This window comes from Tauraco erythrolophus, chromosome 9 (genome assembly GCF_009769465.1).
Source record: "Tauraco erythrolophus isolate bTauEry1 chromosome 9, bTauEry1.pri, whole genome shotgun sequence".
NCBI lineage: Eukaryota > Metazoa > Chordata > Aves > Musophagiformes > Musophagidae > Tauraco > Tauraco erythrolophus.
This window is the reverse complement of record NC_141473.1, coordinates 41,668,578-41,683,721: the sequence shown is the minus strand read 5'-3', so window position 1 is coordinate 41,683,721 and position 15,144 is coordinate 41,668,578. Positions and strand designations below refer to the sequence as shown.

The 15,144-nt window shown below is 49.8% G+C and overlaps 1 protein-coding gene across 1 annotated transcript; it reads right to left on the bottom strand.

Annotated features, from left to right (window-relative positions):
• Positions 1-5,906: 5,906 nt before the first annotated feature.
• Positions 5,907-14,357, bottom strand: LOC104380960 (putative lysosomal acid lipase/cholesteryl ester hydrolase). The gene is made up of 10 exons (XM_086616221.1): positions 14,196-14,357; positions 12,334-12,423; positions 11,606-11,771; positions 10,049-10,247; positions 9,681-9,790; positions 9,113-9,249; positions 8,526-8,669; positions 7,454-7,525; positions 6,500-6,565; positions 5,907-6,140 (listed from the first exon to the last, which is right to left on the bottom strand). The coding sequence occupies exons 1-10, from the start codon at positions 14,295-14,297 to the stop codon at positions 5,907-5,909; spliced, it is 1,320 nt and encodes a 439-aa protein (XP_086472347.1). The 5' UTR covers positions 14,298-14,357.
• Positions 14,358-15,144: the final 787 nt, after the last annotated feature.

The following is a 15,144-nucleotide window of genomic DNA, read 5'->3' as shown; positions in this document are numbered from 1 at the left end:
GGCCAACTTCAGCAAACTTTCTCAATAAAGAAATCTTCATATTTTCCCGATTTGGTATCATGGTGTTCTTGGGCTTTTTTCCGATGTATTGGAGAAAAGCTGATTTGTCAGGGCTATCAGAGACCTTCAGGGAGGAGTAACACATCCCACACAACATTCCTGACTTCCCAGGGTCAGGAATGGAGACCAACACAGGCTTGTGAAGAGTGCTGGAGGTAGTTATGTCTGATCATGATTTTGGCTAACCGTAACTTTCCATGGTCTTATATAATTCCCATCTGCCTAAAGTACCGATATACGAAAACATAAATCTCAAAAACCAGTTACTGGCTGTCTCTTCCAAGCATTCATCTAGCAATCTCAAAGGAAATTTGGAAATAACGTAGGAAATAACATAGAAATGGCTCATAGTTCCTGAAATAAGAAAACAACATGTCCTCAACTGAATAGAACTCTGAATCTACTCAGCAATGCCAGTGACTGCTGGGAACTGTTGTCAGGCTTGCTGTTAAGGATCAAAAAACCATGAAAAGGCAGTGCACCATCTGACATAGAATCATAGAATCATAGAATCATAGAATCATAGAATCATAGAATCATAGAATCATGGAATGGTTTGGGTTGGAAGGGACCTCAAAGATCATCCAGTTCCAAGCCCCCTGCCATGGGCAGGGACACCCTCCACTACACCAGGTTGCCCAAAGCCTCATCCAACCTGGCCTTCAACACTTCCAGGGATGGGGCAGCCACAGCTTCTCTGGGCAACCTGTGCCAGTGGCTCACCACCCTCAGAGTGAAAAATTTCTTCCTTATATCCAATCTAAATCTCCCCTCTTTCAGTTTAAATCCATTGCCCCTTGTCCTGTCACTACACACCCTTGTCCAAAGTCCCTCTCCAGCTTTCCTGTAGGCCCCCTTTAGGTACTGGAAGACTGCAATAAGATCACCCCGGAGCCTTCTCTTCTCCAGGCTGAACAGCCCCAACTCTCTCAGCCTGTCTCCATAGCAGAGGTGCTCCAGCCCTCACATCATCTTCGTGGCCTCCTCTGGACTCGCTCCAGCAGCTCCATGTCCTTCTTGTGCTGGGGACTCCAGAGCTGAACGCAGTATTCCAGGTGGGGTCTCACGAGAGCTGAGGAGAGGGTCAGAATCCCCTCCCTCGCCCTGCTGCCCACACTGCTTTGGATGCAGCCCAGGACACGGTTGGCTTTCTGGGCTGCCAGCGCACATTGCTGGCTCGTGTTGAGCTTCTCATCCACCAGCACTCCCAAGTCCTTCTCCTCAGGGCTGCTCTCAATCCATTCTCCACCCAGTCTGTACTTGTGCTTGGGATGGCCCGGAGCCATGTGCAGGACCTTGCACGTGGCCTTGTTGAACTTCATGAGGTTCTCACAGGCCCACCTCTCCAGCCTGTCAAGGTCCCTCTGGATGGCATCCCTTCCCTCCAGCGTGTCCACAACACCACGCAGCTTGGTGTCATCTGCAAACTTGCTGAGGGTGCACTCAATCCCACTGTCCATGTCTCCAACAAAGATGTTAAATAGCACTGGTCCCAGTACCAACCCCTGAGGAACACCACTCATCACTGGCCTCCACATGGACATTGAACCATTGACCACAACTCTTCGTGAGCGGCCATCCAGCCAATTCCTTATCCACCGAGTGGTCCATCCGTCAAAACCATGTCTTTCCAGTTTAGAGACAAGGATGCTGTGTGGGACAGTATCAAATGCTTTGGACAAGTCCAGGTAGACAATGTCAGTTGCTCTTCCCCGATCCATCAATGCTGTAACCTCATCATAGAAGGCCACCAAATTAGTCAGGCAGGATTTGCCCCTAGTGAAGCCATGTTGGCTGTCACCAATCACCTCCTGTTTTTCCATGTGCCTTAGCATAGTTGCCAGGAGGATCTGCTCCATGATCTTGCTGGGCACAGAGGTGAGACTGACTGGCCTGTAGTTCCCTGGGTCTTGTTTTTTTCCCTTTTTAAAGATGGGGGCTGTGTTTCCCCTTTTCCAGTGAGTGGGAATTTCACCAGACTGCTGCGACTTCTGAAATATGCTGGATAGTGGCTTAGCAACTACATCTGCCAGTTCCCTCAGGACCCGCAGATGCACCTCATCAGGTCCTATGGACTTGTCCGCCTTCAGGTTCTTTAGATGATCTCGAACCTGATCTTCTCCTACAGTGGGTGGTTCTTCATTCTCCCAGTCCCTGCCTTTGCCTTCCATGACTTGGGCCATGCCGCTAGAGCTCTTGCCAGTGAAGACTGAGGCAAAAAAGTCATTGAGAACCTCAGCCTTCTCCATATCCTGGGTGGCCAGGTCCCCTGTTTCCTTCCGGAGAGGGGACATAACTCGATGAAACCTTATCCTAGATTCACCCTGCTACAAATCAGTTTCTAAATAACAGCGTCGGCCGGTAAGTTGCTTAAAGCAGACGCCGTAGCAATCCTAGGGTTACTTACAAAAACACAATTTCATTTTAAGCATGTGCCTGTGCATAATCCTCAAGTGGGAAGGGTGCTGGAGTAGACGTGCTTACCATCTCTCCAGTGTGGACACAGCCTGGAGCTGACCATATGCTCCACAGTTTATGGAGCTGATTAGGTGCTCCACAGTTCGTGTGTCTGCTGGCTTTTTTTTGCATTTAGAGGGATGATGGTAGAAAATTATAGGTCAGCAAACATGGTGCAACTACTGAATGGGATGTAACAGTTTTAAGCCCTTCTGGCCTTGTGTGCCGTATGCAAGCAGATCAAGAATAGCTTTGCATGGACACATCTGAAAGAAAGTGAAGTAAACGGCTGAATTACCAACATCCTCTACACGTGTAGACGTAGGATGGAGGTTGGTTTGCTCAGACACAGAGAACAAAAACTGAGCGCTGTTGTGCCATGAATACATTCAACTGAGGTGGTGAAGACCTCGTGCTGCGTTGTGAAGTCTAAGGGTGAGAGACTGAGTTGATCTGGACCCTGACATCATGGGCTGATGTCCCAGACAGACCTTGGACCTGTGCTATCACCATGGACCTGCTTGATGACTTTTGACTTGCCTGACAGACTTGAGACATGCGAGGACTCAAGTCCTGGCAAGATCAACGCAGTTCACCGTGTAACTCAATCTGTTTATTGATCAAGGCAATCCCAGATGACAGAACATCACAATATTTATTCTGCAAGCACCTCGGTTATTGACTGTTCTGTTTGCTTTCAGAATGCACCACTTCAACCACTGATGATCCTTTAACAGGAGATGGGAAGCAAGTACCTGTGCCGTAGGGAGTGGAGCGCTTCCAGAACCTGATTTAGAGAGCTTCACCAAAATGCTCCATCATGGGAGCCCGCCAGTGAATGAGGATAATGCAACACAAACGTCGCATCAGGTAATTACAGAAGTGGCAGAAACATTATGACCTTAAGAGAAAGAGAAGAGACTGAACTCTTACGAATTTTCAGAAGTAAAAAGTCAGTACTTTTTCACTAAACACAAATATGTGTTTAGTTATAAACTATATTATGTTATAATACTCCAAGACCTCACTTGGAGTATTGCGTCCAGTTCTGGAATCCCCAACATAAGAAGGACATGGACCAGTTGGAGAGGGTCCAGAGGAGGGCCACGAAGATGATAAGAGGGCTGGAGCACCTTTCCTATGAGGACAGGCTGAAAGAGTTGGGGCAGTTCAGCCTGGAGAAGAGGAGGCTCCGGGGTGACCTTATAGTGGTCTTCCAGTACCTCAAGGGGGCCTACAAGAAAGATGGGGAGAGGCTGTTCAGGAGGGCCTGTTGTGATAGGACAAGGGGTAATGGTTTTAAAATAGAGGGAGGTAGATTCAGGTTGGATATTAGGAAAAAATTTTTTACCATGAGAGTTGTAGAACACTGGAACAGGTTGCCCAGAGAGGTGGTGGGTGCTCCATCCCTGGAGACGTTCAAGGCCCGGTTGGATGAGGCCCTGAGCAACCTGATCTAGTTGGAGATATCCCTGTTCCTTGCAGGGGGGTTGGACTAGATGGCCTTTGAAGGTCCCTTCCAGCCCTAACGATTCTATGATTCTATGATTCTATGATTCTATGTTTTTGCAAGCTTTTCGAAGTCTGTTGGGGAAACGTCTTGCCAGACTTTGGTTGTTTGTTTGCAAAGACAGAGTAAGTCTTCTTGCATTTGCATTGACATCCATGGCATGAACACAGTGCAGTCCTTTAGGAATGCTGCTCCAGGGCAGAGACCTGCAACAAATAACTAATTACGCAGAAAAAGATGTCATTACAAATATACTAAGTGAGGTAGCTAATCACTGTCACTTCAGATAGATTATATCTAACCTATAGCCTAATCTTACACCCCAGGATTGCCTCACCTGGTCCTGTTTTCTTCTGTGGTCAATTCTAGCTGTAAGGTCAACAAAGCTGGCCCTTTTGATGATGACTCAAACAGACCTCACTGCAGTTCTCCTACAAGGACATGCACTAACAGCCCCGTCCCACCATCTCCAGATGCTTGGAGGAAAGCATGCTGCTAAGACCCACACTTTCCCTCTGGAGAGCAGCCATGCTGGACTCGAGACCCCTCCTCACCCTCCAGCCTGCCCTCTGCATCCCAACTCTTTCCCGCAAGGTATAGGGTGGGGATGCTAATTGCATCGTGGCCGATGGGCATCTGCCAGTGTTACAGGCCACCGAAAGTTATCGCTGAGCAGAGAGAGCATTGGACAAGGAGCTGCCCTTCACCTGCACATGGCAAGACATCAGTGCTGAAATCCCATACTCCTCCGGAGGCTTAAGGCAGTACAACCACACAGAGCCCAGTGGACTCTATCTTACTTTATTATTTCTATTATTATTATTATTATTACTATTATTATTACTATTATTATTATTAGCACATCTTTGTGGAAAGAGGGTCTTATCCTTTGCCCTGCTTGCTCCTAGGCATATTTTAACAACAGAGTTACACAAACAGGCAAATTCACAATTCCTCCCCTAATCAATATATTATTAAGAAGTGTAATCCAGAAGCTGAAAAGAGAGTTAGACTCATTACGTGCTTCCACCAGACTCTTCTTCTCTCTCCCACACAGGGAAAACAAAAACATTTCCTGAGAGTCAGCAAAAGCTGAGCTTTCCGGCTGGGTTTGCGCCTTGGGAATGTTGCTTAAAATCGTGCAAAATGGTGTTTCCTGGTAGAACTCATTGAAAACCCTTTTGGATATGAGCAAGGCTGGTGTCGTCTGAACCAGTATGAATTTGAGAAAGATGTTCCCTATGTTAAAGAAATGGACAGTTCACATGAAAAAAAACCCACAAACAAACCATGAGCTCTTTTCCTTGTCACCAGGCAGAAAGTTTCTAGATCCTTCTGACTGTAAAGTAAAGCAATGAACATCAGAGTGTTGGGATTCTTGGCGTGGAAGAGTCACCAGAAAGCTACACCAGCAGGATTCATCTCCCTACCTACCACGTGGTTCCATCCGAGCACATCTACTCTTGTCAAACACCAGCGTCCAGGAGGGAGCTGACCTGTTGCCCAGGTGTTTGCACCTGGGAACCCAAGTGTAGGGAGGCCAGAGCCCTCAACGGTGACCAGGAGCCATATTTCACTGAAATTGCTTATTGCTGGAGATCTACATGAGTAAGGCACCTGAGAGGTGCAGGGTCCAAGGGCCATGCCCAAGTTCTGCGAGGAGGTCAACCTATTTAACCCAAACCCTGTGTACTCTCCTGATCTCTGGATTGGCTTGTTTTCCTCACTTGCCAGAGTAATATTGTTCCAAACCAAGTGTAGCAGTTTAATGAGCCTTTCTCTCCTTTTTTCCTTCACTTTTTTTTGTTTTGCTTTTCCCAAATAAAAGAAGTCCCGGATGTCAAACGAGAAGCTGACAATTACTGCCTCTGGTGTGACTCTAGGCGCTCTTCTCCATCAGTTCCAGAATTTCTTTGTACACTTGTTCGTACACTTGCATACCCCAAAGGAAATCGAAGTGGACGAATTCAGGAATGTACTTTTTGTACGCCACGTTGGTTATCCGAGGCAGCGTCACGTTAACGTCTTCGGGGGCTGAAATCCAGTCCCTGCCACCATACCATGCAGCGAGCGGGGCTTTCATATTCTCCAGCTTGTAGAAGGGAGGTGTGGTCTGGAAGACAAACAGTGTGACTTGAGGAAGGAAAGCCTGGGAGGTCATGCACAAGTCAAAAATGCAAAGCGTTCCTGATTGCTGCTTGGAAGTTCTCCCCTATCCTGAGAGACAATACAGAAACTATCACCAGAGATCCTGGCTCCTGTGCTTTTCACCAGAGGGTCTAAACATCATCTCTGGACAACATCACAGACCTCTTTTTTTTTGTAAGAAAGGTGAGAACCTGTTTGACCGTTTAAGATAAATTCCATAAATCCCATAAAATTCAGTCTCAGCCACAGTGATATTTTAATCGTAACTTTCTTTTTTCCTTTTTTCTCTTTTAAAAATGACAAATGACAGTGGATTTCTCTTACCTGGTTGTAATGAAGCATGTTGTCACTGCCGTAATCATAATACTTGAATTCCCCTGATTGATAGAGCTGGAAAACAAGGAGAGCTGTGTTTATTACCCATGCATTAGAGGGGACCATAAGAAAGATACAAGAGGTGACTGGGGAACTGCACTGCTCCCTCCTGCCACCAAGGCTCAAGGATGCTATTGGTTACGTGTGATATTGTCTTTTGGGTGGAGAACTCAACCCCCAGGAAGGCCTCAAGGCCAGGTTGGATGAGGCTTTGGGCAACCTGGTGTAGTGGAGGGTGTCCCTGCCCATGGCAGGGGGGTTGGAACTAGATGATCTTTAAGGTCCCTTCCAACCCAAACCGTTCCACGATTCTACGATAAGATCTCAGCAAGGCCTGCAAAACCACCTGCCGTTGCTCCTGTCTTTCATCCCTCTTCTCTCGGGTGGCTGGTGAGCTGGAGGATGTAGATGTCTGGAGGCTGAGGCCCCAGAAACCCACAGTGCAGCTAGCATACAACCAAGAGCTAGCCTCGAAGAAGACATGAATTCTTGCCTTTGGGCAAGTTTCCTTTGTCTGTCGTGCTCAATGTCTACAACAGAAGGATATGAGTCTACACATGTTTTCAATGATTGGTTCATGTATGATTAGTTGTCTCTACTGACCCTCAGCTCCTAGCCTTTACTCTAGCATCTCCTGTGCTGGTTTATTACCAGTTTTTGATTCCACCTCCATCTCCTACCAGCTCCAAAGACTCTTGGTCATCTTTTGTTGAAAGTCATGGCCAAAAGAACTGCGTATGCACCAGTGTTTCATGTCGATTTTCCCCTTTCTCTCTAACATAGCTCTGCAGGGAGAGCAATGGAGGATTAGACCCAAGCATTGAGAAGAGGTCCTTGGCAGCTGAAAGAAGACAACACGGGCTCTGGTTGCATGTGATCTTAGTCTGCAACAGGACATATTACCTGGCGCCAATGTAACATGTTTTTTAGGGATGTTGAATCAGGGTAGTGGGACAGGTAGACATCTATGCGGCTCTGCAAGAAACCATTGAAGACATTTATTCTCTGCATGGAGGGAAATCCCATTAGAAATAAAACTGATCCTCTTCCTCTTCAGTGGCCACACAAGTCTCTCACTCACACGGGCTAGCTGGAGCTTGCGTTTGTACAAACCGCTTCATCTCATCTCTGTGAAGGCACAGCTCAGCCACGTGCCATGCAAGCACACACAGCAGACAGCAGCAAGAAGGGTGCTGTAGTGCTCCCTTCAGCAAAACAAGCAGTTCCCGTGGCATTCTGGACCATGTTATGAGTCTATGTGGTTTCCAAATCAAAGCAAAACTCCCTATCTTGTGCTCAGGATCCTTTTGCAAAGACAACGTGCAACTCATCATCACAGTAGCTCTACACATTGTTTCTAAAGTATTTCCTCCTTGGAATATTGAACAATTACACCAACACTTTCCTTCAGAAACAGTGGCCCAGCTCTGGCTCCATCCATAATAAATTTAGTATTGCTTGTCACTCTCCATGGACCTATGACTCTGTGTTCAGTGCAGTGGAGCACAGGGAAAGTCTATGATTTGGGGATAAATATGTTCTAAGGGATGGTAGACTGCAGAGTCTGAGGGCCTGCCTCTCCTAGCAATGGACCGAAGGGCAGCTCGTTCCTGAAGACCTCGTTTTGTTATTAAAAGATATGTGAAATTACAAATCACTTCGTGAAAGAGAAACCACAGGACTCCCTGGAGCACCAAATGAATTTCCACACTGTCCTGTTCGGCATCATCCCTCCTGGGGACACAACGTACCTGGTGGACGTGTGACCTCGTGGGCACTCTGTGCTTCCCCCTGGTGCCAATGCAGGAGCATCACAACGGCCAATGCAAGGGCTGCATTGCAAAATGCCAACGCAATCGCCAGATTTTTCAATAAATCAAAGGTGTGAAAGGCCAGGTGAACGCAGCTGGTTGACAACTCAGGCTCAAACAAGGAGAAACCGGGTTTCTTAAAAGGTAACGTGGAGTGTACATACCACATTTAAGCTGTTGGTAAACCCACCAGGCAAGTAAAGGACCAAGGAGCAAATGCTTTTAAAGATGGGGTAGCTGCACAGACCAGAAATCACTTTCTTCAAGATCTCGCCCTTATCGAAGACCACTGTGCGTCCCAAAATGAGCTGCAAAAGTCAAAGGCGTCGATCAGTGTGACTCACATTCCTCTTTTGGTGGGGATGCTCCCCACCTCTCCGTTCTCCCCCTGGAAGCTGCTCTCTCCCTTGCCACAGCTTTGCCGTGCTTCAGAATTTTGGCTTTTCAGAAATGGCTATAGCCTTAGAAGAGCCCCGATCTTCCTAGAAGAGGTTTCTCCTAGGAGGACGGACCCAAACCCAGTATCTAGAAATAGCTCTTCTTTGGTTAGGGATGGACAGGAGGATGCTTTACACCGCTTAGTGCCCCTCAGGCTCAAGAGCATAGGCCCAAATGGATGTGCTCGATGCGAGGGGGGCACGGAGGGCAAGGAAACGGGAGCGATGTACAAGCACTGCGTGCCTCAGGTGACGAGGCTTTCCTGTTCACCCCCCTCCTATTCACACCAGGCGAGCGTGTGGTGAGAACCTACCTTAACCAGCCCCTCGGGAAGGTCAAACACCCTTACCAAGGGCGACCTCATGTTTGAGTTTATGGTGATAGGAGCCAAGGCGAAAAACATCTTGATTTTGCGATCCAGCTCGGGAATGGATGAAAATGCAATGAAACCTGTGGGAGGGAGGAGGAAGCAGACCCTGCCCTGTTATTGCTGAAGGAGTTGTTGACTCCCAGGGGTGCGTGCCCATCAAAAGGACCTGCGGAGGTGGCTCTAGCAGGTTGGTGCCTTGACCTGAAGCCTTTGCTGCTGATGCCTTTCAGCTCCCAGCTTGACTGCTCAGCCCAGCTGCAGCTCCTGCAAGCCCTTCTTGGGGCTCTGGCACCAGTGGGATGGACCAAAAGCCATCGCTGCAACCGTTTTAGGGCTGTCACTGCTCAAACCTGTTATGTTAAAGAAAACGGGAATTTTTACCTTTTCTCTTCATTCTTTGGACATGCCTGGACGTTACTCCCTCCCATCCAGGCTCTCAGGAGAAAAACTCCCAAACCAGGGGTGTGCAGCTAACGTAACTCTGACAGTGGTCTGATCTCCTCTTAAGTACCTGTGGTGGTGCCTTGAGAGTAAGCCACGTAGTATAACTGCTCCTGTCCAGTTTTCTGCAGGATATAGTTGATCATTGCTGGAAGGTCATACATGGCCATCTCATGAAAGCTGCAACGGAGACGCGCACATGGCAGAGTTACTGTTGCTGACCTTGAGAGCGACAGGTAGGACACGGCAAGCAGTGCCGTGACTATTTGGGAAGTGGGTGAGGGCTCTGGCAGGTATGGGCACCTCTCTGGCATCCTGGTGGTGTCAGTATGTGCCTACTGGCAGACGGTGCGACTGTCAGCAGCACTGCTTCTCCAGCCTACGGACACTGCTGAGCGTACCAGGTACCTGCCCACCCTTCAGCTTCGCAGAAAATACCTGTAAGCTGAGTATTCCGGGTGGTGAAACTCGAACTCTTTGTGCTTTCGTGACCAGCTGTTCCCCCGGCTGTTTCCGATCCAGACGTCGTAGCCGGCGTCAGCGAGGATAAAGCCCAGGCTCTTGCTGGGCAAGTTGGTAACCCAGTTGCTTCCCTCCAACACCAGGCCGTGCTGCAGGAGGACCGCGGGCTTTGGGGCTGAAGAAAGAAGAGGAGGATCATTTTCTCTGACCACTAGCAAAATAGACTGTTCACATCCAGGGGAAAGTGACTCCAGTGCAGAGAGATGGTCGTCTATGTCCTCAACCTCTTTGGAGAAGTGTTTTTGAAGTAGGCTCTTTGGTTACCCCAGGGCAGACAAAATCAATATAGCGAAGCTGAAAAATAAGTTTGCACTCCACACTGAATGGAATTCAGTAAATCATGCTCCCAGGAAGAAAGGAACCAAGCCCCATGTCTGTCTGGTCACTGGCTGTGCCCTTTGCATGGAGACCACCCTCCTCACGGTGCCCTTTGTTTGGCTCAGGTGCTCTGGGTCTGACCAGGAGACGTTGAAAACCAAGCGGAGTCTAAGCACCTTCCATGGCATGGCAACTCCATGCTGTCCCGTTGCAAGAGACAGGGGTACTGGAGGGGTCAAGATCATCTCCGCCATCCACTTCTGCCCACTTTCAGCCATATGGGCAAGTCCCAACACCCCAGAACAAACTCAAGGTCTTTTTTACAAAGGACCAGGAAGCCTGAAGTGCTATAGGAAGAGAGTGGAAGAGAGATTTTGGAAAGGTTTGGTTTGCAAAGGGCCTCTGGAGGTCTCTGCTCCAAACCCCTGCTCAAAGCAGGTCCAACTTCACAGCCACAACAGGGTCATCGCAAGGATATCTGAATCCGTATGGTAGGACGACCACAGGTTGCAGCATGAGAAAGTTGAAATAAAAGTGACTTTTTTGTTGCTGTTGTTTTTCCCTTTGCCTCCTCTTTTTTTCTGTTAGTTTTTATACCCCCAATATAAGACTCACATTTCCACCCTGGACTGCTGAGGACAAAGTGTCCTGAATGGAAATCTGGCTTTTTACACTTACTTGCCATATTCATCCACCAGTTCTCCTGCTTCCCAGGAGAGGGACACCCTGCCCAGAATGGGGCATCACTCCCTCACTGTGAAGCAGTGGTTCAAGTGAAGAACACCAAGGAGCCAAAATGGTGAGATGGCATTGGATTGGACATGTGAGGGTTTTTTTCTGACATTTTTTCTAACAATTTTTTTTTTTTTTTGCTGCTCCACTGACTGGCTTTGAGCTGTGGTAAAACTTGAGGCAAGATTTCTCTGTCCTATTTATTCTCCTTATCTTTTCCTTTCTCTTTGGAGCAGATCCTCTCAGAACAAGAAGGTTGGCGTGGTGGGCACCTGCATTTCTTCTGCTCTCAAGGCTAATCCTACAGGAAAGTTGTCTCCTTGAGGACCTAGCCCATGATGAGGCAGCCCTCACTGTGGTCTACTCCAGCCCAGCGAAGCTATTGGAGTCTCTGGACCAGACAGACCTTCTCGTGGCACTTACGGGGACAGAACATGCTGGAGCCCTGTGCCTCTGCTTCGTGGGAGGTGCTCATGCTTCCTGGGTTGTCTCTGCCATGAGGAATCCTCTGCATGGTGAGGTAATACCCGTCATCTGTCACCACTTCATGCTCCTCATAGGGGTAACCGTGGTAGCGGACAATTTCACCCTGTGGAAAGGGAAGGACAATGCAGAATGGGCCCCCAGCGCAGTGGGTGTCACCACCCTGGGGGGTGTCAAGGAGGCCAGCTGGGTGAAGCCAACAGCGGCCACCCTGAGGTGGCAGCGGTGACTCCTGCTGTCAGCAAGAGGGTGGAGTAGGGACCTCCCAATGCCCCTTCCACCAGCGCTGCAGTGATGTCATGACTTCAGCTAAACTTTTTGGCAGGTGTGAGTTTCCTTCACTCCCTGAGCAGGTCTGGTAAAGAAAGACCCATTGTTGCTTTTCATGTTGCAATCAACGTTTGTGAAGACCAGGGCTGCAATGACAGTGAGCTCCAAGCTCGAGACAGCTGCGTTGACCAAACCTGTTGACTTGGACTGAACTCCCTCATAAATGTCTGCCATAAATCTCCATGTACGTAAGCACGGAGACAAAAGCTCAATAAAACCCTGGTAGCAAACCCTGGTGAGTACACACGCACAGAGACCACGGGTCCTGCCCAGATTATAGCAGGATAGGTAGCTTCCATGCCCAAGCAGGAGAAGAAGAGGGAGAAGTCAGGACTTACAACATCCATGGACACCTCGGGGTTTGCATCTGACTTTTCACTGATGCACGTTAAATAAGCAATGGTTACGAACAGCCACATCATGGTGCTCTGCAAAACATTGTCAACACGATGAGTGTGAGCAACATTGAGGGAACCGACACCGGAGCCAGGGATTGCGCACGCTTCGCTTGGCACGCACTACGCTTCTGGTAGTGTGTCAATCTGACCACTCAACAGGTGAAATGATTATAAATTTGAAATCCTCCAAGTGATTCTAGAAATATCGCTCCTTTTCCTTATCTTGAATAACGCTGGTGTCCAAACTCCATCAGATTTTCATCACACATTCTCCTTTAGACCCTTGTTTTCAGAAAAATGCATGTCTATGTACACAGCTATATCCTCCCAGCCAAATCTGGTCTTCAAGAGGATGACTATGGACTATTCATTTAAAATGATGGCTCGGATGCTCAGAAGAATAGGTTATTTGGTTGAACTGATAACTGAACTAATCAGGAGTAAACCACCCAATTTTAAGTTGCAGGACCATGGAGGTTTTGTGATTTGGTTGGGCTTTCCTTATGGCTGAAAGAGATTTTGAAATATCTGTTTCAGCACGCTCCTACCACCAACTATCTTACTGTCGTTTTATTTGTTGGAGAAGACAAATCTGCAACAGGAACACTGCCTCAGCTCTTGTGTAACATGCTTAAACAGTTAAATTGCATGGAGCCCAGAGCAAGGAGCCCTGCCAAATCCCTGCCAAATGCATGTGCCTGTGCTTGGCCGCGTGGGAAGCAGCGACCATGGCCGGATGCCAGTGCCAGGTATCTTGCATCCACCTCATTGCTTCCCTGCAAAATAACTTCCTGGGGAAAGAAAGGAGAACTGCAAGCAGGTTTCCATCATTTCTCCGCTAACCTTCATCATCCCCTCTCTCTTCTGCTGGAGGAAACGTTTTCCTATGCTGCAGCTGGGGAGGCCACCTGCTCCCGCTGCTGTCCCTGGAGCAGGTATGTGGAGGATCACCCATACACCACTTCTTTGCTGGAGGAGACCTCAGAACACCCCTTGTCCACACTCCTGCTCACAGCGGGGTATTGCCAGCATGAGGTCGGGGTGGCTGTGGCTCAGCCCAGCAGAGCCCCGCCTCCCCCCACCGGGATGGTGACACCCCACCTCCTATGGCCTTCCACTCTGGGGAAGAAGGGTTCCCTGTCTCCACTCCAAACCCCCCCAGGTTGCAATTTGGGGCCAGGACCCCCTGGTTGCATTGCCTGTTGCTGCCGACCTCCCTCTTACGCAGCAGGGCTCTCCTTCCCTAGGGGAAGGCGGTGGGGGCGTCATTCCCGAGATGCTCCCAAGGAGCACACGGGTCCCTGGGGCACATGGACAGAGGTGGGTGGCACAGCAAGGACAGCAGTCACGCGTGCCCAGCATCGCCCTCCCGCAGCTGCCTGGCCCCAGACAGCTCTGGCATTGGTACTTCTAAGACTGAGCCTTTTGGCAAAGCAAAGAGAGACAGAAAACATTTTTGTGGCGTAACGTCATGAGAATAGCATGCAAATTCAAGGGAAGAGCCTTGCCCGGGATGACCCTTTCTTCCCAACAGCCAACCTGCGAAAGCATGCCTTTTGGGAAAGGTCCCTCAGCTCAGCAGACTTTGAGAGCTCCCGGTGACCTCCGGGAGGTGCAGCAGGGTGAAACCCCTTCCACCAGCAGCGTGGTCCTGACCCCGAGCTCTCCCACCGCCCCTCCTTCGAGCAGAAACGACTTTCCTCCCGACCCAGGAGTCCCGGGCAAGCCCCGCTGCCCCCGGGGGGACGGGCCCTTGCTGGCTGCCCGTGCGGAGGCAGAGGTGCCCGAGGAGGAAGGATTACCCGTTGCAGTCTAGGGGCTGCAGCAGAAGAGGTGTGGGTGCCTTTCTTCCTGCCCTCCGCCAAGCAGGAGGTCCGAGCACGCCGCTCTCGCCCACCACGCATCGGCCTATTATTCCCTCTGCTCCACGCATTTGGGAGCGTCACGGCTCGCCACTCCCTCTGATCCCGTCCCCTGCGAACACGTCATTTACCCCAGGGCTGGAGTCTGCGCCGTAAGGAGACACCCTTCCTACCCCGGCATGTTTGGGAATGTTTTCCTGGCAGGAGGGAAGAGCTGAGAGCTGTAACACATTGGTTGTTTCCACTTGATTTGGCACAGTGTCATCTGACATCGCCCGGGACCTCTGTGAACTGGAGGGCACGCAGGTTCTGGACCAGTTTCCACCTGCACTGGGGCTGGCGTTGGTGCACGGGGCAGGTACTAGTGCATGGAGCAGGCGTTGGTGCGTGGAGCTGGCGTTGGTGCTTGGAGCTGGTGTCGGTGCATGGAGCTGGTGTCGGTGCATGGAGCTGGCATTGGTGCATGGAGCTGGCATTGATGCTTGGAGCTGGTGTTGGTGCTTGGAGCTGGTGTTGGTGCATGGAGCTGGCATTGATGCATGGAGCTGGTGTTGGTGCATGGAGCTGGTGTTGGTGCATGGAGCTGGCATTGATGCTTGGAGCTGGTGTTGGTGCAAGGGACTGGCATTGGTGCATGGAGCTGGCATTGGTGCTTGGAGCTGGTGTTGGTGCATGGAGCTGGTGTCGGTGCCTGGGACTGGCATTGGTGCATGGAGCTGGCATTGGTGCAAGGGACTGGCATTGGTGCACGGAGCTGGTGTTGGTGCAAGGAGCTGGCGTTGGTGCAAGGAGCTGACGTTGGTGCATGGAGCTGGTGTTGGTGCAAGGGGCTGGCATTGGTGCAAGGGGCTGGTGTTGGTGCATGGAGCTGGCATTGGTGCAAGGAGCT